The sequence below is a fragment of the Lepeophtheirus salmonis genome, chromosome 9 (assembly GCF_016086655.4).
Source record: "Lepeophtheirus salmonis chromosome 9, UVic_Lsal_1.4, whole genome shotgun sequence".
In the NCBI taxonomy this organism is placed as follows: domain Eukaryota; kingdom Metazoa; phylum Arthropoda; class Copepoda; order Siphonostomatoida; family Caligidae; genus Lepeophtheirus; species Lepeophtheirus salmonis.
The window spans coordinates 20,655,687-20,683,449 of NC_052139.2; the positions used below are offsets into that span (position 1 = coordinate 20,655,687).

The following is a 27,763-nucleotide window of genomic DNA, read 5'->3' on the forward strand; positions in this document are numbered from 1 at the left end:
TCTATTTATTAAAAGTGTTTTCATTATATGAATTAGGATTGAGACTATATAATAAGTCCTTATTGCTCTTTTATAGTAAATGAAACAGCTGAAATGACAAAGTTTAAAGTAGGAGGCTTGTTGCTATAACTTCCAATACTCAAGTACATATTATACGTTCTTGCTATTTCTTTTCATCCGATTTCATTCTTTTTTTCGTTTTTATTTTTCCAATCTTAGCTAGGAGTGAATAAAATAAATATGACCAACGAATCGGTCCTTACGACTCATGAATAACAAAAAACACTGGACCGATTAGAAACAAAGATGGACACACAATGAACTTCTTGGACATACCCAACACCAATTGTGAGTATTTAAATAACTAATTCTTTTCGAGTACAAAGTTCAATTACACATATCTACTCGGTTTGAAAAAAGAAATATAATAATACTCGGAACAACTGTGCTGGAATTTATTTTCAAGGGGAGGTGAAATATATCATGATGACAACATCAGAGGCGCCTGTAGGATTATTATTTAATCGACGGAGGCCTGGGCTTTTGGGGTTTTCTCACAATTTTGAATGTGTTTTTTTTTTTTAAATAAATACCAAATTTGAAAAATATTTATTTTTACTGAGATAAAAAATTGAAAAGTAAAGTTATTCGGAAGAGACTAAATTATTTAAAGGAATAACATTTAAAGAAAAAGGAAATTGATAAAGGTAATTTTTTTTGTGGTAAAATTGGAGGGCTAATACGGTCCCAGCGCCAGTGTCTGAAACCCATATAATGATTGATTCAATTTAACTTATTCGTGTTCATTTGATGCTTGATAATATGTAAATAAAAAAAATCAACTCATACCTAGATGACAAACGAGAAATAGAACCACAATTCCAATGAGCATGATGTTAATGTTGCGATTTCTCCGTCTCCTTGCTTGTTCCTGTGCATTCGTAAAAATACCAAGACGCATTGAAGAAAGCATTTGCCGATATATGAGGCATGAGGAAATGAGCATAATGGAAGTTGGTAGAATAACCATCACAACGGAATTCGTTATGAGTGTATAATCTCGAACATAATTTTCATTGGAGCGAAGCTCAGAGATACCAATTTCATAGACTGTATTTGTCACATTGATGCTACTTCCATTATCCAGTGTGATGTTTTCGTAGCTGATGGATTTCCTGATGAGAGCCGCTCATTTATATACATATATCAACATTATGATGATAGATATTTTGAGTAATTAATTATGCAAATGTTTTTATTCAATTAACAGCTTTGTTTAAAAATATGATATTATATTACGTCTACATATTCTACAACATTCAATTACTTAAATTACTTGATATTCGATAATCCTCAAAAATATAAAAGTATTGCATTTATTTTCTTTTTCTATTATTTTCTTTCAACTCCATTGGAAATTTGAAGGGTATCAATTTTAACAATATGGATTTTCTATATTGGAAAATTGTTTAATGGAAATGAGTACTAAATAAATTTTTTTTACCTTTTAGATATTGAGTATTTTTTTTCAAAATTATACTTAGATCTATGTAAATTTGAAGCATGTATATGCGTGCAACTTTTTTTTCGTACAAAGCTCTTATTCGCTAACTCTTTAAGTAACCAATTTTATATTTGCTTCAGACTGTTGCAGTGGACTTATGGGTGTACCTAATCGGCAAAATGGGACTTCAGTCGTAAAAAAGGCCATCCAAAAATAAATATTTTTCTAAAACAAAAAAATATTAAAAGCCTATAATATTAATACCCTTAAAAAAGTATCTCATAAAAATCCTGAAACGCAAGCGCTAATGTAGAATAAAAGTAATATTGAGGATTTTTTGGGCAGTTATAGGTCTTTTTTAGGCTTGGTGTAGAATTAAGAATTGAAATCAGAGTAACTCCCGACTATTTCTTCGCAAGATACAGAGAGGTATAAGTGCTTATTTCATGATGAATGGGGTTCCAAAAGATATATCATGTTTTTAGCAAACTATTTGATGAATATGTTAAGAAAAATGCCAAATATGTGATAGGTTTTCATTAAATATAAATTTATACATTCAATTTTGAATTTCTAAGCTTCCACAATGAATTCTTTTAACTTTACTTTTTAGAATTATTTTTGCAAATTCAATTAAAAAAGTAAATTCATGGAGGTTGAAAAGTTGTTAAGGGTGCTTTTTTTATGCTCCTTTAATTAGTTAGATGTAGTATAACTAAACATTATCTTATAAATACAAAAATAAAGTTTTGAATCTTCCTCCGCCTCCTCCGTTTTTTTTAGAAAAAATTTAATTTAAAAAAAAAAAATTCTAAATATAAATTTTTTCCAAAAAAAAAAATGCTGATCCCCAATGCCAGTGAAATTCTTCCACCAGTTTCTTAGAGCAACAAAAACCCCTTATAGTATCCCAAAATACCGTCCGACACTGAGAAATTTATTCTGCCTCGGTGATCAGCCGACGGGCCTAACTGTATTATTATACCCTTCTTTTTTCAATCATTATTGAAATATATATTTTGTTTAAATTCTTTATATTTAGTCTATATATAGTATTGAGAGGCGGTGTAGCACCGATTTTTTTTTTTTTTCAGTTCGGTCTTAAGGGATTTTTTACAGACCAGTTGGGACCGATTTTTCAGTCCAGAATGCAGTCTCCCACCGTACACCAATTTTTCTTGGTCTCATTTTGTAGACCGATTTTGATTCGGTCTAATTCTATGGACCAATTTTTTTTGGTCTCATATATTGTGAGAGACCAAATATTTTTTTTCTAGATCAACTATCATATATTTTTTCCAAAAAAAATCTCAAAAGTACACTATAAGTTCTAGAACAAATACTGTATACATATAAAAGATGGTGAGATCAAAATTAAAATTAAGTTTTATCCGTTCTTGGGACAGATATTTAAGACTGTCGTTCCTTCGGACTGATAGTACTAGAACTGATTAAAAAAGAACAAATAAAGTTGTTTAACGTCATCCAGGAACACCAAACTTTATAAGTTATGCAACACTAAACTGGACCATACCGAGACTTAAGCGGACGGGATTGAAGTTTTCAGTCCTCAATAAGCACTGATACAAAATTATGTATATATAAAAAAATATGCTACCGCATCATCATAAAATTTAATATATGTATGTAAATATATGATTACCTGTATTCAAATTCAAAGCAGCGTGGAAGGTTTAGTATAGTAGAAACGATGAATACAATGATGCTTTGCATTACGCCATTTTTGATCCGTGGTAAGTTTTGCCATTCGAGACTCATGTCCAAAAAACGATTCACGCCAACAGCCACAGTCATATAACTGAAATTTAAAAATTTAAGAAATTATTTGCAATGTATGAGAAATATTCAATTCTTTCCTTGCATAATATACTCGAGTAATTCAACCAACTCGCCTAAAGGTTTTTACTTATACAACACAGAATTTGTTCAAACTTTCTAAAGACTTAAATTTTTGGCTACACATTTAAATTATTATTATTGTAATCAAATAATTGGTTCCCAAGATATGGAATCGTAACTTTTTCAAATTAAAAAAAATATTTGCTCGTCCCCAAATTTAAAACCGTCAAATTTTTCAATCCTGGCGTTCAACTTCGACGAACAAAGTATTTTTTAAAAGTAAAAGTATGTAAATAAAATTTTAAATTAAAAAAATGTTTTTATATTGACCCATTTGGGATCTTTGACCTTAAAGTTTGTCACTAACGATGTGTGTTTTATGGAGATGACAAACGCAATTTTTAATTTTGTAAATAATTCAATTCGAATTAGAAATTAAATATATTATTTTATAGAAATTGACATGTAAATAATTAGCTTTTTTTATAATTGGATGATGTATATTTCCTTCAATTTCGATGAATAAAGTATTTTTAAAGAAATTCATAAAAGTTGGTATGAAAAGTTTTGGGCTTCACACAAAGTTGTCGATTTTTTTTATAGAATTTACCTAATTTTCAGTTATTACCAACTGTACAATTATTCTTGTAAATGCTCGTTTATAAAAAATTTTTAGTTCAACTTTTTTTTTTGTATTTCTTTCACCATATCTAAAGGGTATAAATACTGTCAATAATATTCTAGGACTACATGAATCAAGATGTAATTTTTACAAACAACTAGCAAGACAATTATTGCCTTTCTTTTCTTTGCAAACTAATATAATAACGACATTCTGTATGGAAATAGTTAATAGAAATACATATTTTGGTTAGGACATAAGATCTGGGAAATTAACCATTCTATCCAATAATATCCAAAACATACATAACGAATATTTTTATGGGGAGTGATTGAGGTGTGGTACCTAGAATTTTTTTTTTTTTTTCAGTAAAATATTCCTAAAATATGTGGAAAAAGTGGCTTCATCAATTTGGCTGATATAGTAAATTTTCAGATTACACATTGTGGTTCTTCAAATTTATGCTTTAGCTATTAAAGTAAATCTATATTTAAAATTTTTTTCTATATAATTTCTTTTCCTAATACTTGTCACTAAATTATTAATTTAGTTGACTATTGTAGTTGTAGTTAGACAATACTGTTATTACCACTAAAATAAATAAAATAACATTCTTTATCATACCAAAACTTTGTGTAGTTGGCCTTTATGCCATCCAACACACATTATTAGGCGACACCATTTTGGGAATTTTATTCAAATGCTATTATTATTCTTTTGTAAAAAAACCAAAAAAAAACTCTTTCATGCACCAATATTATATTTAATCCATTCAAAATAATTGAATATATTATATTGCATATTGATTACGTAAGGGAAAAAATATAAGCTAAATGATTTTTTAATGGATCACGTATTACGTTCATATTCGAGCCTAATATTTGTTTTAAAGACAATTACTGGAAAAAAATTACTGGCTGAAAATAAGCCTTGATTTATCAATTATCCAGGGTGTGCAAATTATCTATGCTGCAACTTTAGTGCACTCTTTTTGGCAAACGTAGGAACTTCGACAGTCAATTTTTTGTTTATGCCAGGATTTGACAAGGGATAAAGTGAGAAGGACCTGCTCGCATTTCGATCTTCTATAGAGACTGTAATCGAGGATGGAGGTGATTTCATTAGATAAAATAAATCAAAATCCATCCAACTTTCAGAATATGGTTTTATTTTTTAATTTGAGAACTGGTTGGAGAGAACATTGGATTAATAAAAATCTTTTTGCCACCCTTTATAAGTTGCAAATAAAAAATGATAGTACTTTAAAACTTGAAGTTAAAAATAAGATGATTAATTGTTTATTGCATATGTGATCCTCAGTTTCATACAACCATAATAATTTCACTTAGTGGTCGACATATTAAGGGTATTGTTTTTAACTTATTTTATGAAAAGTACATAATAACAGTTACGCTAACTAAACTGAAGACGTGGGTAAAACCATTTTTCTTGAAAGAACAAACCAAAAATTCGGTTAAAAAAAATCAATCAATTTAAAAAAAACTATATTTTCAAAAATGTTGGCAAATCACAGAGGCTGCATCGTATACAATATGCCCTCCATTATAAGAAATAAAGGGTTCAAGACGGGTCCTGAAGCTGTTTCAGACTATGAAATTTTGACCTTAAGGTAATTGGCCCTGACATTAACAATGGTGACTTCAGTACGAGCACATTTCGGTGTGGGTTGCATTTGTGATGCCCTTTTCTGGTACCCGCCAAAACTAATGAAGGGGTTTTGAGTGGGGATGGCAGAGGGCACGTGTCCTATGGCCAGAAATCAGCAAAATTATGGGTGAAGAACTTTACTTATTGTAGTTCGGGACGTCCCTTAGCCAACGCTTTTGATATGCCTGATATTACAGACGACCCCCTTATTGACTGCAACGATGGCATTGATGGTTTTTTGGGCTGAATGTGTGTCAGGAAAGTCGGATTCACGGCGCCTTTTAGCCTTTTATTTACTTATTTGCTGGCCCATTCCTAACAAAAATTGGCAATTTTTTTTTTTGATGTTGCGACTCCAACCTTCGCTGACTGTGTCTAAGATCTATAATTCTATAAAGTAAACATATATATAAGAAGAATTAGCCATGACTTAAGTTACAAAAAAAGAAGGAAAATATAATGGCGTTGATAGACTTCTATGTATCCAGAATTTCATGGCTCAAGCACCCATTACGGCAGAGTTGAGGTGATACCCCTGAAAATTATACTCTTCAAACTTCGAAAGACCGTATAATCCAATGCAAGCAAATCGGGGATTTTTGAAAGGCATGAGTTCAGATCAAAAAAAAAGAAAAAAAAGTAGGAGGCTTATATTCCAAGAAAACTTTAAGTAATGGCTGATGATTTCTTTTTCGCTCGCGAAAAGTACAAGAATTGTACTTTGTTGTGTCTCCAAGTTCACTTGGTTACAAATGTAAAGAGGAGCAAGAAGTATTTATATTTCGACAGCAGATACTTAAGATGTTTATTTTATTCCTGTTAGGCAGGAATTAAACAAAATGGAAGGAAAAACAAGCTGGACATTCAAATTCTTATCGCCTTTAATTGTAAAACCAGTAAGTTTAATAACCATCATGCTAACAATAGCATACAATATAATTCTTCAAATTAGAGCAATTTCAAATAATACTTACATACATGTAGAAAAATTTGCAAATTCATGAGTATGTAAAAAAAATCATCTTTGCATTTTAATTGCAATTTGCAGCGCACCTAAATCGTTAATAAGTATAATTTATTTATAAAAATTAATACATATGTAATTCCCATGTAAAAGTCATTCTATCTTGCTTTCATATTGCCATGCGACATATATTCGTATGTTAGTATGTATTTGTATTATATTTGCATGCATTCTGTTTTGTCTAATATAAATATAATATTGCACAAATAAAATCAGTAAAAAAGTTTTTGTAATGTCAATTAATAAGGGTTAAATATTAATCTAAGTATTTAAAAAGTAATTGGTAGTAGTTAATGGATGTAGTTGTGTTTTTATTAATGTTATTGATTAGTCAACCTTACTTACTTATATATACATACATATAACACCACTTAAACTACACCCATATATTCACGACCAAAAACTTTCATAGGCTCAAAGGTACATTATAGACTTTAGTCCATACTTCTAGAGCACCAGAGATAACATTATAAAATCAAATATGAGTGGGCTTCATAATATATTTTAGCTCCATAATTGTATTCAACATAACCTTTCCATCTAACTAGTTGTAGTACCCGGGATTGCTCAAAGTAATTAGGCATTGACCAACATAAAAATTTTACTTACAATATATAGAGAAAAAAACACCAACAAATCCTTGGTGTTAACTTCTGTTTTTCTGTAGCTACTCACTCAATATTTATACGTTCTCTCCTCAAGAAGCGAAAAATAACAGATCTAGGAAAATAATAATAATATGAATGGATGGATGGGAATTTACGAGTAGTTTAGCTCCTTGATTTACTTTATCTTATGTGACAATTAAATGATAAAAGTACTTCCCGATTTTTTTCTTTTTTAATATGAGTTGAACTAAATGCCTCTAAGATTTCATTTATTCTTATATATTATACTTATTTTTTTACCTTTATTACTTACTATATACAGGGGATCTACTGATGTTTTTTCAGACATTCATAAATTATTTTTTTACTCCCTAGATGGTTCGTAAAATGAATGAACGTTAGTTTTTGAAGACTTTTTCTCTGGAATAAGATTTATTTTATACGAAAGAAAATTATTTCACTCAATTCAGTAAAATATTATCAACCCACTAAATACTCAAATTGTATAATATGGTCACATAGTTAAATGTCATAATTTCTTAAATGGAACATCCTATTTGATTAAAAGGTGCAAGAGCTGATGTTGTAATAAATGTTAAGAAGTTAAACTATGTTTTATTAATTAGGATGATCACTATTGTCCCAGGGATACTCAACCTATGCTTGACATTTTCATAAGGTGGAAAAAAAGAGCGTAAGGAGAAAGCAGGAGCAAGACATATGTTACTACTGAATTAAGCCCCTTGTTAATATCAGCTCCTTTTTGTATGACTTTAGAGGGAAAAAATGAATTACTTCCAAAAGAAGAACACTTTTTAACTTAAAAATATAATTATTCTAGGGAAAATCTCATAATTATACTTAAATTAATCAATATTTAGTTTATTATGCATTTTAAAAGCAAATTACAACAAAGATAGGCGAGAATGTATACTTCAGAGGGAGACGTTATCAAAAACGACGATCTATTAAATGATCAACAAACAAGAAATATAGAACACGCAATAACCGTTTTTCTTTTTCTAATGGCAAAACTTAGTTTTTTTTCTTTACAGAGATCCCTTCTTTAATCATAGTTATATCAATGGGCGGAAGCTTAGCACACCCGCATCCTTAATAAGTATATATAGAGGAACGAAACGGGGAACACTGAAATTGATCGTTGGATCAATTTTACTTATAAATAAATTATCATGGAGGCGTAATATGAAAAAAAATATAATTAACCACTCCCGAGATTATTGCGATGTATTTTTCAGTTTGGCCATAAAAACACAAATTTGACTAATTGTACTATCATAAAATGAATAAATTCAAGCAAAATAGGCCTATTTTGCTTGAATTTTTTTACATTTTTTATTTTATCACCACTATTACAAAAAATTACAGGCCGTACGAAATGAATTCGTCAGCTATTAGAATAAGAAAATAAGACTAAACAAATAGGGAACTAGGTAATAGTTTGTGAATTATAAACTTCATTTTCTATCATTCGTGGCAATCAGACTGTGGAAGAAGTAGCAAAGTGGGTGTACAGGCAAGATTCTAAAGTTTTCTTGGAAATAAAGTCAGTTGCTATCCTGCGTTGTAGTAGTGAGGAATGTGGCTGTGTAGTTTAAAATAAATATTGCCAATAAATAGCTTGACCGAATATTTTATAAGATTGAATTAGTTTCTATAAATGAAAATCTCTTAATTGTTTCAATTTCTAAAATAAAAAAACCAATTTTTCAATTCTTGAAAATAATTTGAAATTTTCTAAGTTTTTTGACAGCAAATAAATCCACATATAATAATCCTAGAGAGCCAAATAGGTGCCATCACGTTTTGATGTTGTGCAAAAATTTTAAATTGGTACAATAGGTCGAAATGGGGAAATTAAAATAGGATTTATTACAAAAAAACCAACTGCTTTATGACCTTTGGAGAATCCCTCACACATTTTAATATTATTTAAAAACTCAAAAATCTAAATTTCAGACTTTTTTGTCCTCCAGCTTAGGATTTAAAGGTTTATTAAGTTTTGGCCTCGATGCCACCTACCCTATTTTTAAATTGCTGTACATATTGATGTTGAGGCAGGGAAGAAATCCATCTTGAATTTCAAAATGTAATAAGTAAACACTAATTTATAACACAGCTATGTACTTCAGCATAATGATTGAAGATAGTAGGTAGCTGACCATTTAACTAGCCAATCAACTAAACAATAAGATATCTTGTTTATTTTATTTTGTATCAAATAATGATCCCCCTAAAACATTAAGCTAAATTAAAAGCTAGTTAAAGAAAAATGAAATTATGTCCGAGTATTAAAATACCCTCGTTTTGTTTATTCAACCATGAATCAATTTTCTGGTATGATTTTCAAAAACTGTGAAAACAAATCTTTTAATGTCTATTATCATTATTAAAAAAAACACTTGTTTGACTGCTTTTTGAATAAAGAAATTTATGTTGTGACACCCTTTTTCAAATAAAAATACCTAAACTTGAAAATGTTTTACAAATTTTAACATAAATTTATTTGAATGACAAAGTCAAAATTCCTTGTGATTAATTAAATCCATCCTAATTAGTAATTATATACTCACAACCTACCTAGAAGCTGTTGTAAAAATGTTTGTAGCTGGATACAGCATTGGAACGGTGAGAGCAAAATATTCATCCTTATATGTCTTGGATAGCGAAGGCAAACTGAAGAGAAGAAACGTGAATATGAGTAGAAGGTTATCGAATGTGGCGAGTCCTGATAAAACATCTCGAAATTCCTTGTTTAATTTAACATCTCTGTCCTTCAAAACTTTAATAGTGATGGAGTTTCCAATTATTCCAAAAATAGAAACAGCCGGCATTAAAATTCCTTGAGTGATGAATTGAAAAGTCATATTGAAAGCCTGAAAAGAAAATTATTTGGTTACTATTATTAAATAAATATTAGTATTTAATAATATATATACATATATATAAGGGATTTGGTCCATTAAAATCTGAACACTATGAATTTTATACTTCAACAAGATATAATTAATATATTAAAAATAGAATTTCAATAAAATTAATACTATAAATATATGTGTGTCTGAGGTCTCTTAATCATTAATATAGTCCCACATAGAGGCAGGCCGTGGAAGCTTTGGTAAACGCTGCAGATGTCATGGCGTTCCAGTACTGGCTGACATTGGCTTTAAGAGCATCAGTGTTTAAATGACCGACGCTGCAGGGTTAGAATCAAGGATGTAGGTTGAGGGTGGGGGGTGGGAAATGTGTCTAAAAATAACTCAAAAGACTTATTCCAAAGAGTTTTTATCAGAAGAGATAGATTTCTTTATTGCTGGTGTCAAAAATGGCCTCTTCAACCTCAGAAGGCTCTTTCCAACCACTTTTCTCTGGGCTGTTTGGAGTGAAACACCGAGATCTCTAGTATGTCCCATAAAATCAAATTTAATTTTCCAAAAATGCATACCCTCCATTTTTTTACTATTTGATCTGAGGTACTCAAATATGGAAAAAAAATCTTAAATACAACGATTTACAAGAGGATATATCCTGACTTTAAAATAAAAATACTTCGAAGAAAATTTATTCAATAACATTAATTTATTGTGTAATAAAGTAAAAATAATTCTTTTATATAAAATTTAGTGCTATAATTTATCAATTCTGAAACATAACCTCAAAATCATAAATTGAAATAGAGTAAGGTGGACGGTGAAAAGTTGGAACAAATTTTACTGAATTACTTGGAGGTACTTCAAATTGGACAGACCAAACTTTTATATAACAAATATACATACATCTCTTAGTCAAATGAGTTATAATACATTTGTGATAAGTACTTTTCTTGTAACCTTCATTTGAATGCAAATTTCCCAGTCTACCCCTCGTTCAAGGCATCGAATTAATTTTAAGCTCTCGTTGGCACTCGTTATCTCTGTCTAAGAGAAATTTTGTTTTCATATTTGAGTAACTAAGATCAAATGTAAAAAAATGCACTTCAAATTTTTGAGAGAAAAAAATTGTGTTATATATCTTGGGACACCCCAACCCTCATAGGCATGAAGGGATTGGCCTGAGCTCTTTTTTTTCACTCCTCCGAGTCAAATTTGGCTTTTTTGAAAGAGTCCTTCTTCCTCTCCAACATTTTGGACTTTCTGACGGTGTAGACGATCCTCCTGGAGACGCTCAACTACTTGGAGTGTGCCAATGGAAATTCGTCGATCACTTTCAAGTGTCATTTTCTCGACTTGTACGTAAGCTAAATATGTCAGGAATGTTTTTAACTAATTGGTTATGCTTTCATACAGCAAAATATAAATTAATTTCAATGTCTCACTCTTGATTAATTATTGAATTACCACACAGTATTTCAAAACGCAATGGGAGGACTGTAAACAAATTGTCTGACTAGGATAATTTTTGATATGGAGCCGATGAAGAATTACTAATGCCATACTTCATTGGAATATGAAATCCCGAAAGGTGGGTATTACCAAGGAGTAGTATATTCAGGGGACTTGTGCCAGGTTTAAACTAATATTTAGTCTGTGATAAAGGCAAGACCAGAGGACATTATATTAAACATTTTGTTAAAAAAATATCCATACAATTGTCGGAAATCTTCTTGAGATACGCTTATTAGATAAAAAGTTTTTAGCCTTTAAAATTTAGGGTTATCAGACGGTTCATTTTTGCATATACACCTTGTGCAAACTTATATTATTAAATATACAGTTGAGCACTTTACTTATGTTTTTACCCACAAAATTGCTCATATATATAGAATCCATAATGTATTTTTGTGTAACTTAATGATTATACTCATAAATAATAAGGATGAAAGGTTGAATATTAGTTACAAACAACTCGTTCAACATAAAACCTTTTCATAATACTTGTAATAATCGATCATTACAATGTGTAATAAAAATGAAAAATGTACTCCTTGCTTTTTTTTTTTTCATTGCATATCTAAAAAATAACTAGACGCAGATTTGATTAAAAAGTAATTCAGTTACTTTTTAGTTTTTCTGAATTAATGAAACATAGTTTGTCTGGGAGTTTTTATTGTGCTGTAAAGTTATTTTTACTTTATTTAAAACAGTGGGTTTAGCTAAAGCTCATAACTTCATATTAAAAAAGAAAAAGAAAAGGGGAATACAGACCTCATGTATCATATTTAAGTTTATATTCAAGATTGTATATGTTAGTGCAAATAATTTATCTAAAATCTTCTAGTGACGATACATTTACGAAAATATAATTAAAGATTATTTTTTTAAATTTATTCAATAGAAAAAGGCTTACCAATATAAAATATTCACATATATAACGTAAAAACATCAGAATTTAAAATCAATAAAATGCAAACATATAATATTAAGAGGAAATTTGCTTTTAAACTAACAACTTGTTTGTTTTGTTTTCCCTCTTTCTATATAATATTTTCTGCGAAGTCCAAAAATGAGAGTCCTCTCGAGACTGTTTAACATCAATTCCAAAAATACGACAATTTTGTACTTGGCATAATTCGAAAGAACTAACAAAGAGCTACAATTTGATGTTGGTTTTGTTTTTGTGCAATCAAAAATGTCCAAGCAACAAGAAAAACGGCAGAAGGTGAGTGATTTCCTCAACACACAAGTAGATCTTCATAGTGGAAGCTGTGTTCAAGTGGAGAAATGATCACTTCTTGGCTGAATCAAGAGCTCAAGCCAATGAAACATTCAGAACCAAAGATCCAGCTCAGGTAATGTACCTAAGCGTCGTTGACGAGAAAGTTAAAGTGGACGTCTACCACAAGGTCCTAAGGTACAATGTCTTCCCATGGTTGCAAACCACGTTCCCCAGGGGCAACTATGTATTTACTCAAGACGGCACCACATTCTAAAATATGAAGCATTTCTGCATGGAGAGCATGGCTGTCTACTGGACGGCAGATTATGGACAGTCTTCCTCATCCATTGTGAACCCTTTCCTGTTTTGTACGTCATGGAGGTCAAGACAAGCAAGACTTCTCACCCGAATGTCAATGTCCTGAAGGTCGTAATCATCTAACTTGTCCTTGGACTTCATCAAGTGTAGCTGTGCTTCTGTTCGTCCCCGTACTGAAGCCACATTCAGAATGGAGGGGGACATATTTTATATATAAAAAAAAATCAAATTACCAACTTTTTTTTTCAAAAGTTTGTCATAAAATAGCACAAAATAAAAATATTTAGAAGTGAAAATGGCTTTTCAAGTTTTTAATTTTTGTTTTCTCAGTCTGTTTATCTACGAAGTATAGGTATGTATGTAATATATATAAATGTTTGGTTTTCATCATTTCTTGATTTTTCTCTAAGATTGTTTAATGTTTACTTACTTATATATCATTTTATATTTCTTTTCTTTCTAATGAGTTTTCTTTCGAAAAATATTGATACTGAACGAATTTTTTATTTATTGAATATTTCTCCAATATTGATTCAATACAATAAAAATTTAGACGAAGTGATGTTAAGTGTAGTATAAATTATCAATAATATTTTGTATACTTTTATATAAATTGTTCTTTTTACTATGTCAATAAAATTTGTAAAGTCGTAAATGTAAGTCTATTTCTTAAAGGCAATCATTTTATTACTCACTATTTGTGTTAGATCGTTTAAGAAAAAAAAACAGAAAAAAGACTTCGGTATTATCAGTCTGGTCTTAATTAATTAGTCCCTATTTGTCTTTCATAGTAATTAATACAGCTAAAATGGCATTGTTTTCATGTATCTAATTTCAGTTTTTTCTATTGACGTTACTAGTTTTCCAAATAATTTTCTTCTCTATTAATTAAACAAAGTTGTATTCTTGGGTTTTTATAAAAACATAACTCTTACTCAATTTAATATGGATAAATATTCCATATCTAAGGAATTTTCTGATGTAACCATAATATAGATCATAAACAATCAATGAATTATTACAAGACCATTAATTTATAAGAGATTGCTCAAAAAATTGCTGATTTTAACCTCTTTATGGGAAATCGCTCCTTTTGATCTTTTTAGGGGAAATAGCTAACTTCGACGTTTTTTGTGTGAAAATTGTTAATCTTCAGTCTGTTTTGAAACAAATAGGGAAAAATTTGTATTCTAGCTAGATTACACAACAGCTTTGATTACATCATTGGATTTACAATCCACCCGCAAAAACCATTCTTTATTAGAAACGAAAACTATAGAAAAGTCCCCTTGCTCTTTTTGGAAAGAAAACTACGTATCCTATTGAATTATAGATTATTTGAGGTACCACGATTCCAACAACAGCTAATGAGACGAAGGTGAAATTTTGCTCAAAATTACAGCTGAATAGTCCCACTTGAATCTTGCAACAAGGAAGAAATAATTTTGCACCAATTTTTTCTTAATCTTGATAGGATGATGTGCAATTTAACTTGAGTATGTAAGTGGTCAGGGGTCAAAGCTGACATGTACTACACTATCGTTACAGAAAATTGTATGTGAATTGAATGAAAAAGACGAATTGGCTTTACAAGTTTTTAAAGTTCCAGCCATTGGAAGCCATTTGCCTTTAAATGTAGCTTATATGTCATTTGTACCAGAAACTTATAAAAAATTTGAAACTGATGAAATAGTCATTTATGATTCTCCAATATACTTTCCTAAGCCGAAAAAAAAGATATGACTATTTCTGGAAAAAAGGGAAAATACTTCAGAGAACAATTTCTTCTTTGATTCAAAAAAATCCCCGTCTTCTACTTATGGAAAAGGTTGGTTGTATAATCAGTAGAGGTGTTGATTAAATGCGTCCCTCTATCAAAACAACTGAAGATCTCAGTAGATTCAAATTTACTCCAACTACTAATGTGGACTTTGAACGGGCTTTAGGTATGGTTAAAACCACCAATACTGATCTAAAGAAAACATTCTAGAAAGAAAATCCTTCTTAAGCTTGATTTTTCGATACAATGTAGCAAAATCTATGAATAAATTATGAAAAAAATAGAATAACACTATTAATTTAAATTATTGTTATAAAAGTGTATTTTTCTCTGAATACAAGTTACTCAAATTTGATATTTTGGGTGCTAATTTAAAAAACAATTTAAGTTCTTTTTTTTGCTCATTTTGGACAAAAAAATTGCTCAAAAAACCTAAGTCCAGTTCATACAATTTGAATGAATTCAGTGGAACATTTGTTCTTTAACAAAAATCTTACTAATTGTTGAGAAAAAGTAACAATGATTAAAATTAAGAGCCATTTAGCTTGTAAAATATGAATATTGATAAATGACTCAATATTGCAGGCACGTATCATAGAGAAAGAAATACACAGAGATCACAAGGAGTTTTACTTGGCTGCTTGGCGTAGTTAGGCAGAGAGGGAACAAACATTCTGATCTTAAAAAATAGTGTACAGCTGTTGTAATATGTGTAATTGTAGATATGTTATAATCTGAAGGAAAAAATCGTACATGTTTGATTTGAGCGCATCTTTAATTATGTAAAACATCCTCTTAATTCTATTTACAGGAAGATCTATTTAGGAAATGAATATCAAAGAGTTCATTGATTTGATTTATGGCTGTTTCAGCATTATTAATTCAATAAAAAATAATCGGCAGATTAAAAAGGATGGAAGATTCAATTTTTTTACAACGATTGGTTGAGCACTTATAAATTATAATTAACTTATTTGTTTTAGTTTTTTTGCTATTAGTCTTAGTGTTCAGAACACTTTTTACACGAGATCTTCTTGGATGGACAGAAATATAGAATTCTGAAAAAGTTATAGTTTAATGTTGTACCTTCAAAATTTGAAGCTACACACCTATGAATTTTCCATCTAAGGGGAAAAAACATCCACTTTCTGAATCCCATCAAGAAAAAATAGATGATAACTTGGATAATATTCAAATTATTGCTGTTAAAAATAAGATTGATCCTATTGAATCCATCAACATGGATCATTAATATACTTTTCGATCTGATATTGTAGTGGCAAAAGCCAAGTATGATCTTCTTCAATCTTTGATAGAAAAAGTACATCTTAAAGAGAAGAAAGAAGGGCGGAAGCTCTATAATGCATGTCATAAGAATCAGAATACAAAATTAGAATTGAATCAAGTAATAAAAAGCATTAAAGAAAAGTAGCTTTAACAACCCCAGAACATTTGAATTCTTGAAGGACGTTCCAATAATTGTCAATTTGAAACCGTTAAAGGATTGCTGGAAATGAAAACTAAAACAACTGTTTTTCCCCCAGAAGGGAGAGATTTTGCTACTTCTTTATACAGTCCAAAGGTATTTGATTTCGTTTCTCAACTTCTGACTCTACCGAGCTAGCGTAAAATCCAAAGATATGTAGGCAGCATTATTGCTATCCTGGATTTCAAATACCACCATTTGAAGAGCTGAAGCGCCGAAGCAATGATCCTTATTTTACAGAGGCTAGCCTCTGTATAGATTGTATTTGCATTAAACATATGATTGAATTTGATAATAAGCTAGGAATGTGTTTTGGTTATGTTGACTTGGGTGGTCGAAGCAACAGTGGCGAAGATATACCAGTAAATGAATTCCTTGTTGTGATGTTCGTTGGCCTTAATAGCTTTTGGAAGGGAATTCCAGCATCTGTACTTGCAGGAATCATTCGTAAAGCTATGGTATTCGCATTTGAAGCCGGCGTTATGGTTAGATCCATTTGTATGGATGGAGCTAGTTACAAAATCCAGGTATTAAACACTCTCAACTTCAATCTTCAATCTAAGGTAAATAACTATTAATGGGTATAAAATTGTCAATATAAGTATGATTCCTTCTTTTAAATTCATAATATTTAAGAAATATATACAACGTTCCCTCATTCATGCAAAAATACAACTGTAGTTGCAATATGCGATCCTCCTCATATGCCCAAAAACGTCAGAAATAGGTTTGCGGATTACAAAATTATTATATGGCCCAATAAAGGTGTTATCAGATGATCTTATCTTGAAGAACTCCATGAAATTCAGTCCAAACATAATTTTAGTTTTGGCAATCAGCTAACGAGACGCCATATTTTATTTAAAAATTGTAAATATTAAAAAAGAAACAGTTACACGTATGTAGTTTTAACAAGAAGTGACAGGATTAAAGTAATTGCTTCTAAGCGACGCACTGGGCCATTAGGCTTAATTACCTGCATATATTATCTAAGGTATCTTGTAGAGCTAGTAAAGTCTGGTGAAATAAATATGGAATATAGTTGGTTTCATAAGCTTCAGCAAGACCATTTGGAACATCTCTATGCTGTAATCAGACAAAGGAATGTATGGTGTTTCAGTCCAAGTCCAAAACAATTTATATAAACCTTTAGGTAATATTTTAAATGTTTAGTTGTTTAATTTTGGTTTTCGACTCAACAGAGACACGTCTTGAATTAAACTGGGGCACTAACTTAGTAAATCTTAAAACATTTCACATAAGAGGGTGTAATGCTTCAGACTGCAGAATATATAGCACATCAATTTCATACATTACATGCTATTATGTATATGTACTGCAAAAAAATAATTAAATGTGCTATTTGCAAAAGATAATGAAGAAGATTCTTGCCCTGACTCATCTTTAATTTCATTAAAAAAATAATACAATGATAATCTGATAACTTATTATACCGTCAGGCTCGTTGTGTCGATTTCTTTTCTGTATTTCAGCACAATGGCTCGCTTGGCACCATTAACATTCCAGATAAATTGTTAATCCTTTACTTCAAACTACCTTAATTTGAATTTTGAGTATCAACCAGAAGAACGACGTTTTCATTCCCAGATCCAATATGAGGACAGATACATTTTGATTTCGAACTGAGCAGGGGAAGAATATTGAGTTCGTAAGTTCGTTTCCATATTGAAAAAATGTACCGTACGAATCGATATGGATAAGGGACTATTTTGCAGGCTCTAAAAAGATTTTTTTGAAATTTTATATGAATTTTTGATCCAATGAGGAGTAAAACAAGTATTTTCTTTTAATCAATAATTGTTTTCCTAGTGACGTCAAAATTATTTGACTTTTATATCTCTTAAAAACTTAGAATAGGAGTGTTTTTTAAAATACTGTATCTCTATTTCTTTTAAATCCCCGAGTTCAAATAAGATATCGAATATATATTCCTATATTTATTATTAGACGACAAATGTGAAAAGATGAAAGCAATTAAACAACCTTTCATGTGCCACCTCTATATATTCCTTTCTCTATGGCGTGTATAATGTATATATAGATTGGAACGTGTATCTAGGCACACTGAATATAGTACTACCTGATGTAAATTATATTAGTGGCAGGATTAATAGCTTGTGCCCACTCCACGTTCATTATTTTTTTCGTTTTTATATTCTTTAATCCTAATTAGGAGTGAAGAAAATGATTGTAGGACTGAGAAATGGTAGAAAAGACCGGACCGATTAGAAAAAAGACTAAAAGGGGGGAGGTGAAGACATATTAGGAACTTAATCCTTGGACCGATGCAACATTACTCATACTTAAATTATTTTAAAGTAAAAGTCAGACTCTACACGTTGCAACATGTATAATTTTATAACAAACCAATGAACAATCTATTTCGAAGAACTCTAAATATTTTTAATCATGAAACGTGAAGTTTTTTTAATGATTAAAAAGTGAAAATACAACGAGCAAATAAATGCATCCTTTTATGTATTGTAATGCCCCCTGTGGATCCCCTCCTCTCACTTGATACGTCATGGATACTTCATGATTAATTATTTTGATAAATAAAAGAAGTAATTATTTATAAATATAGTGTTTATGCTCTGTTTGCAAAAGAATAGGAATACAATTTCCTGTTGACGTATTTCTAAGGGTCATTTTATAATTCATATGAATAAGTAATAAAACTATGGGGCAATAATATAATACAGTATCGAATAATATACTCGTCAGGATTTTAAGGTTATGTTTTAATATATATATATCTATAATTCATTTTAAAAATTGTGGATAAAACCGAGTAGTCCATTAAAATCTGGACTCTTGGAATTTCAAACATCAACAGTATATGTATAACTTATTAATTAACAATGGAATTTCAACCAAATTAGTAATATAAATAAATGTGACGACGTGTCGTATAAACAAGATAAGATATAAATCACAATACAACTTATTCTTATTATAACAATTTTGTATATTAAATATAACAAATTATCCTATAAATGATCAAACTTATCAAATTAGAAGAAACATTAAACTTTTTTAATTAAATATATTATTAGTTGTGGTTCTTTTATTTCTAATTTATTAGATCTCTTCATTCGTGTTAGTTCATTTATTTTCCATGGCTCCCCATTTTATGATTCCATTCGCAACTTTTTACATAATAAAGTTCAGAAACTCTTTAAATACCAAATTAGAATACTTTGGTATGCAAATCTCATCATTTTTTTTCCTTGACAGTACGGATATTATGTAATAATAAACAGCTTTATGTTGTACGAACAAAAGTGACAAGGATTATTTTTTTCTTCTGCGTTCTTTTAGATCTTCGTTCACCTTACATGTTCGGGTACATTATCCCTCAAATTTGAATAATAAGCTTATTAACTGTTAGATTGAGATTTTATTCATTTTTACATACCATACTTCTACAACTCCATGCATATGCAGGGTGATACATCAAAAATTAGAAAACTTGAAAAGCCGTTTTTCCTTTTAAATATTTTTATTTCGTGCCTTTTTCATGGAAAACTTTTGAAGAAAAATTGCGTAGTTTAGTTTTTTTTTATAAAATATGCCCCCCTCCATTCTGAATGTGGCTTTCAAAAATGCTTCCAAGTAAGGTCCATTTAAAATATAGCCCAAGACTTTTGTACATTTTACTTCCTGTTATAACTTTTTTCTAGTACTCATTAAAATCAAGATCGCTGTTAATGCTAAGAAAGATATGTACTTCGTTCTGTATGATATTAAGACATTACAACAAGAAACAAAACAAAAACCCAAAGAAATTTTCACTGCTAATAAATTTATATTCATCATAGAAGATGAAAGAGTTGCAATGAAAGACAGAATGCCAACAAAAATGTGTACAATTTCAACTTTTTTACAGATGAAGCAACGCCGTTGGTGAGTGTTAGTAGATGCAAGTATGATTTTCAAGCCCAAAAAAGCAAGAAAAACATTAAGTGCAACCATAGGAACTTACATTAATAACTGCCCTTCAAATCTTCAATTTTACTATCAATACTTCTAAAGTACACGTAAGAGTTTTGTCAGGAGTTAGGGAATCATGATAACAGCTTTGAAAAATGAACGGAAAAAAAACTGATAAAAAAAATCACATACAAGTAAATGCTTATAATACATCGTCTTACCTATTAAATATTTGTATAAAGTATTTGAGTTGTGAATATTGCTATCAATAATTATTTTTTTTTTCAAAAATAGAATTTTATTTGTGTATCAACATAAAAAAAATCTTGAACATAAATCAAGCAAAGGAGAAAATTCCATCTTTTATTATTTCATATACAGGATGGGAATTTTAAATCTGGATCAAGTTTCCACTTGCACATCCTGGCAACCCACAGATATATGCTTATAAAAGTATGTTCATGAGATTCAATTGACATAACTATATCTGAAAAAATACAAAGTCATAAAAATGACCTATGTAAACGGACGTCGTCTGGCCATTATTGTGTGCCTCTGTGCCGGGGACACGCTGAAGGATACAAATAACTTCAAAGATAATGATACTAGAGACTTGAAATTGATCCAATCTCAAGCAATAATTTGAAATTGATGCAAACCGGATAAATTGATCGGATTTTCCATGGAAACCCCGGACATTTAGGAATTGGAGTCAGGAATTTGATCTCCTAGCTCGCTGGATCTGAAACCTTTCGACTAATATGTGTGAGACGTCTTGGAGAGAGAGTCAAATAAATGTGCTCATAACATTGTTGACATCTTGTGGGTATCTATTTTCGAGCCAATGACCAACATGGTTCAAAGAGTTCCTCATCAATTTTCATGAAACTTTCTGACATAAAATCCCCACTTTGTATAGTGTAGAAATATGCATCGGGGAATTATGGGTTGCAATATATATAAATAAGTGCTCACTCTACAAACAGATCACTTTAATATACAGGGCAGTTCAGGTTAATCTGGACCTTCTCTAACTACATCCTGAACAGTAAGGAAAATGCTTATCCAGCTTGTATTATACGAAAAGGTTCGAGACCTGAACGGGCTTCAGATACCTGAGCTTCTACGGGTAATAAAACAAATTTGAGGGATTTTGTAGATCCGAAAAGGCTTGTAGTATTGCTTAATACTTAATCCTAGTTATATATATATAAATTTATATCAAACATACACTTTATTTATCTTGATTAGTAATTGGAGCAACATCTATATAAATAGTTGTATCGTGCGGTTATTCTTGCACATCGTTACTTGTATTGTATCACTCAACTTTCCCCAAAAGAAACAGAAGAAAGGGTTACAAATTATTTGTTAGTTACCCAATTCGTCCCAACTATGAAATTATTGTTCAGTGAATGTTAAAAATTGTTCTTAGTTAAAAATGAGCAAAGTTTAATTTCGATCAATTGACGTTAAAAACACTGATTAGGAGAAATTAAGCGCAAAATCAGTAGCCGATAACAAACTAAACTTTATATTTTTTCGTTAACTGTGGTCAGAGATACAAAACTATAGCTTTTATTTAGTTGTCAACTGTCAAAATGTACTCTTCTTAACTCTAATAAGTGTTCTTAAAATTGATTTGTTTTATACAAATTAGTTTTTGTAATGTTGTGAACAGTTATCAATGATTATGTGATAATAGTTTCATAGTTGGAAGAATTCGCCAACTACCAACTGATTTTGCACCTTTTTTGGTTTCTTATTGAATGAGAGGCTATGAGATACAATTATATTTCTATATATTACAATAATAATTCTAATAATAGCTAATGGTTTTGTTATAATAATACTAATATGCAGTTATTTATTGTGATTGGGATTTATAATCATTAAAAATGTAGCTTTAATCTTAGACATATTTTATTTCAGTCTAAACTTCGAGTAAAATACTTTTAAAATTTGAAACAAGCATCAGTTTAATTTGGGGTTAGATCTGGATCCGAAAATTTGGGTACCCTAAATTTACAAGACTCTTTAGGTCAAACCGATCTGGATCCGAGAAAATGTCTATCATTAATTGGTAGTAGTTAATCGATTCTTCCCAACTATTGTATTACTGTTCAATTATTGTCAACATTGTTCACAACTTAACTATATACATAATACTAGAAACCTGTAAGCAAATGCTCAAGCGCACTCACTGCAAATGTTGTCAAAGAACTAAGATATTACTACAATCTTTAAAAACATAAGTTTATAAAGTTGTTTGTCAACCATTTGTCATATTTTTATATAAAAAACACCATTTGGTTAGATTGAAATAGAGAAATACTTAAACTTAAAAAATAAGCCTGGGATTGAAATTAAATGAGTTTATACAAACTGTGATTTATGAATTTCAAATGCCTTATTTTCTTAAATAAGTAAATGATAGACTATTTAAATCTAATAAATACTTCTTTCTTTTTTCTATAGAAATATGACAAAGGTATATTGATCTTATGTTAGGTCATTGTAGTAATTGCCAGTCCTTATACCCCTTTTGTTTAAGGTGCTCTTGAGCCTTTACTTCTAGGTTTTTAATATTATATAACTTAACACTAGCGAATTCGTTTTCTCAATCAATCACCCTTCAGAACACAGATACCTATGACGAAAAAAAGTAGAAATATGCAAAGTATTTTGTATTTGTACACGTGTGTGTAACAAATAAAAACACAAACTCAAAAATTAATAAGTATATTTTAAACTAATTATTCACGTAGATCCAAATTTTTAAACTAAATCTTTGTTACAGATGTTGTAATTAATTACATATTTCGTGCAATTGTATCAAGATATCAATCATACGTATCATAGTATATTCTTTTTTTATGTATATTTAAATTATTTTGAATTTTATTTAGGCCTTATACCCGAGTATATATTAATTAGCTTAAAAATTAGGTTAATTAATATTTAAGATTTATTTTAGAACATATGTATATTTAAGTATATCAAATTCACTCTTTTTATCATTTACAAAATCAATCTCATTTTAATAAATTTAGTAACATGTATTTGTTAATTTAAAATATTAAATATTATTATTTGTAAAAAAAAAGCTATATATTTGTTTTATCTGTCTATATGTAGACAAAATTCATTTTAAAAAAGGTTTTTGATCAATTTTGGTAACTACTTTGACTTTTCCATCATTTAAGCATGTCCACACTATACATAAATAATGTTTCATATATATATTATATTTTATAACTAACTTTAAAGGAGTTTTATTTCTTTATTATTATTTTTTTTAATTGGATAATCATGAAATGAAATAAATAAGTGTACACAATTTTCTAAGAAATAACTAAAGAAATTTAAATATTTTTTTGGATGGCTCTACTTATTTTATGTCATAAGAACATGAACATAAGTTAAGCCAAATTTGCTACTTCAAAAATTCTAGTTCAACTACAATATTGATTTGTTTTTCATTTATTAAGAAAATAATCAATAAGTGATTGATATAAAATAATAAATCAAAAACTCCGCCATTTAAATCTATATATTTGAATCTTTTATTTTTAATGAAATATAATTCAATATTTATTTATTGAGTTTTTCATTTTATATTAACATATTACACAAGAAATAAATTAGGGAAGAAGAATCAAGTAAAAAGGTCCCATAATTTTTAGGTCAACCGAGCACATGTGCTGCTTATTGGGACAGCTTTTAGGGAAAGGACAAGTTTCATAATATTTTACACCTAAATAAATAATTCTAGTTTTGAAACCTTTGAGTGGAAGCAATAATATAATTAATTATCTTTGGATTAAAAAAAAATACATCAATTTACCTCGATAAACTTCATTTACATCTTCTTTAAAAATAATTTCAAATAAATATTGTAGATGAATTAGAGCCTTTAGAACAAATAAAACCTTTGTTGTAAATCAAACTCGTACTGTTTACACTTCAAATAAACTTTTTTTGGCGTACATACAATGGAAAAATGAATGTTTTCTTCCTCTTAAAACAAAATCCATAATACAAGGTAGTCTTTTTACTTTTAACATATACATTCAAGATTGGAGCACTGTATAAAAATATATACATATATTGGATTTGAACATAAAATTTTACAAAGAATAAACTAACTTTTTATGTCCGTTTATTCATGCTCAAAAATTATTTTAAACCAATCAATTCATAAGGATAAAAATTTTCAATTAATCAAATTGGAAATTCCCAAACACCCAATTTGATAGGGAAAAACTAATTACACGGTCATGATCAGCACTTTAAGTTTGTTTTGGTTATTTTTTGATTTTGTTGATTTGTGTAATTAATTAATACAGTTCTTTTGATTCTTAATTGTTTAAACTCATTTCCCAACTATTCTACTAATAGAAAAATTGCTTATAATTTGTATAACACGGAAGAAAGTTTTAAAATATTAAAAATAATTATTAAAAGACACCTGAAACCTCCAATTGCAAAGGAGCTGCATAAGAGGTAATTAATCACTACCAAAGTTTCACAAACCTTCACAGAGCCCCCTAATTTTTAATAACAGAACTAATTAAAGCCCTTGAGTTGAGTAGAATAATGAGGGTCCTTGATGCTTAGGAAAGTGCCAGGAATGGGTTTTTACCCACCTTTTGGAACAGCGGTGCACCTAGATAACCCATGGGCAGGGCTGTATTCTAGGATATTAATTTTGTCCTTTATCATCAGGTAAGTGGCGGCAGTGAGGTTTTACCCATCTTGTGGGCCCTAACTTCACTTGCATAGGGCGGAGTGTGTTATACTATATATTAGAAGGGGTCCTTGATAATCAGGATGGTGGGGAACATAAGTTGTGATCCCCTTTAGGTACCAGCTATCCACCTGAGAAACCTGTCGGCCAAAATATATTTTGTAAAATAAAATGGGTCTCTCGTGACAATTTCTTACTACACAGTTATTTGATTGTCCAAATACAATATTAGTCTATATATCAAATGAGAAATGTATGTGTGTTTATCCTTCAATAAAGGCCGAACCACATAATGGATTTGTCTGATATTTTTCATGTATGTTCTTAAGGCTCCAGATATGGTTCTGAGAACACCTTGTGATCCATAGTAGGGGTCTTAGGCGGATTACTTGATCTTCAAAGAAGGAGCAGCGAGACTACAAGTCTGGTCAAGAATAAAGTAATTACTTCCATATTACGTGAGAGAAGAGTCCATAGACATATAATAGTAAATACATACTTATAAAACCAACATGAGAAACATTTTTAAAGTCTTTATTTTTTGTTTTATATTAAGCAGAAGAGTTCTTTATTAATTTTAATTTCTTAATCACTGGGCAAATCCGGACACCCTTACTCTACTTTCAATGAAAGTACATATAATTAATTATCCAATGAAATTGTATCATAATCAAATCCTTGATCATCAAATTGCTTGCAAAGAATTGTTTATCATTCAAATTAACCATCATCATTTTACTCGGCAATATAAATGAATGCCCTTTTATAGATTGCCCAGAACTTTTGCCAAATGCCCGATTTACATCATTGCCCGAAATATATAGGTATATGATTAAATATTTCTGAATTTGATTCCTTTGCTCCAAAATAATTGTTCTAAGTAACAAATTTGAGCCACATTTAAAGGAACAAATGTTTTGATTGAATATCTAAATATCCAACAAACTAATATAAAAAAAAATTAAAAATCGTGGTGTTAGACTATTTTTTTAATAACTATCTATCAAACTAATTAAACAAATTTGAATTAATATTTATGGACTTTTTGCTTTAATTAGAACAATCTGAGATGACAAAGATAATTTTTACCAACTCCACAACTGTTCTCATATACCCAACATTCTATATATAAAGATTAAATGTAGTCGAAAATATACATCATTCACAGTTTTTATATCCAAAGTGAAGAATGAGTTCAATAAAATCAAGTCTTTTGATTCTCATTTCCGTCAACTTGATCCAAATGAACAATGGAGCGGGTAAGAGGCTTGAGAAGATATTTAGTATACATGGCATTATTATCTATATTTTTTTTTATATTTAAGTTATGACCAAGACTACAGCCCCAACAGTACCGGTTACTCTCCCAGGTAAGTTATTTAAATAAATCATACTATTTTGCCGAAAATTAATTTTTATTTCATATTCATCCTCTTGTTTTGAGTTCTTAAACCTCCGTTAATTACCCCTTAGTATGCTCAAATTTTTTAAAAGTCTATACCATTCCATTATTCTTCCATATTTGTTCTTTTAGTTACAACTAGTTCTGGTGGTCCGGCCTCTGGAGGACCAGGTAAATAGAGATATCATTCGTTTTATAAATGATTTTAAACTTAATCTGTTTTTAGTTTTTACCAAGACTACTAAAGGAGCAGGTAACCTAATATGTTATTCCACTTATAAATCATTTTGAACGCCAATAATTTTCAGTAATGACCAAGACTACAGGAGCCTCTAACATAAAAACTACTGTACCATTATCGGGCTGTGAGTAATTAATAAAATTTAGTTAACCTCCTATAATTTTGAATTCGTATTTTCGATAGCCTGCAAAACTGGGTATGGAAACAACTGCCGATTTCCTTTTATCTACGCTGGTAAGACCTACACTACTTGTACCAACGTTGACTATGGGAACACATTCTGGTGTGCCACATCTATCCGAAGCAACGGACAAGCTAGAACATTCGATGTTTGCACACCCTCTTGTCCTCGTAAGTAATAATATTAAAAATCCACACAAAATCTAATCGATTACTTCTATCTGCATATATAGATGAATCTGTTGTTAGGGATCCCAGTGAGTATATATCGAATAAACCTTTAGGTTACATTTTTATACATTTTCCTTCAGATTGTGCAACTGTTCTTGGAAAGGCATGTATATTCCCCTTCACGGCGTTCGGAACAACATACAACTCCTGCACAAAAGTACAAAACAATGATATTCCCTGGTGTGCAACGAGTGTTGACTCAAATCATAGATTTGTTGAATATGAAACCTGTAACAGTGCTTGTTCAACTGCCTAGGTGAGTAGAAATTAAGTTTTGATTCGTGTATATGCTATATAAACAAGCTCTTTTTTTTATTTTATCAATACAGACGCCTGAATGAGCCAAGTTATCGGAAAAACTGGATTATCAATTTGAGGATTTCCAAATTGATTTTTTTTAAAATTTATTTATTATGTACTAATCAAATTCATAATGATTAAAATATTTATTAGTATTATTTTAATGAGTCTAATTAGCTTACACAACCTTCCTTATGAATAAATGAGTATTTCAAAAAA

The 27,763-nt window shown here is 29.9% G+C and overlaps 2 protein-coding genes across 4 annotated transcripts in view; one reads left to right on the forward strand and one right to left on the reverse strand.

The window, feature by feature from the left end:
• LOC121124363 (FMRFamide receptor) overlaps positions 1-27,763 on the reverse strand; it is a 50,568-nt gene that overhangs the window by 10,836 nt on the left and 11,969 nt on the right. For 2 of the 3 annotated variants that reach the window (XM_071890967.1, XM_071890968.1), the window contains exons 2-4: positions 9,888-10,206; positions 3,168-3,323; positions 850-1,175 (exon numbers count right to left, since the gene is read on the reverse strand). In XM_071890967.1, coding sequence (XP_071747068.1) covers positions 850-1,175; positions 3,168-3,323; positions 9,888-10,174 — 769 coding nt within the window. In that variant the 5' untranslated portion in view covers positions 10,175-10,206. Of the gene's footprint in view, positions 1-849; positions 1,176-3,167; positions 3,324-9,887; positions 10,299-27,763 lie in introns of those variants that run through there. The other variant, XM_040719519.2, reaches the window with a different exon arrangement.
• LOC121124364 (72 kDa type IV collagenase) lies at positions 56-27,763 on the forward strand. Its single transcript, XM_040719520.2, has 11 exons — positions 56-143; positions 220-348; positions 26,249-26,449; positions 26,516-26,560; positions 26,725-26,763; positions 26,819-26,845; positions 26,901-26,957; positions 27,017-27,184; positions 27,247-27,270; positions 27,325-27,500; positions 27,574-27,763. Exons 3-10 carry the CDS (start codon positions 26,380-26,382, stop codon positions 27,498-27,500), a joined length of 606 nt encoding a protein of 201 aa, XP_040575454.1. The 5' UTR covers positions 56-143; positions 220-348; positions 26,249-26,379; the 3' UTR covers positions 27,574-27,763.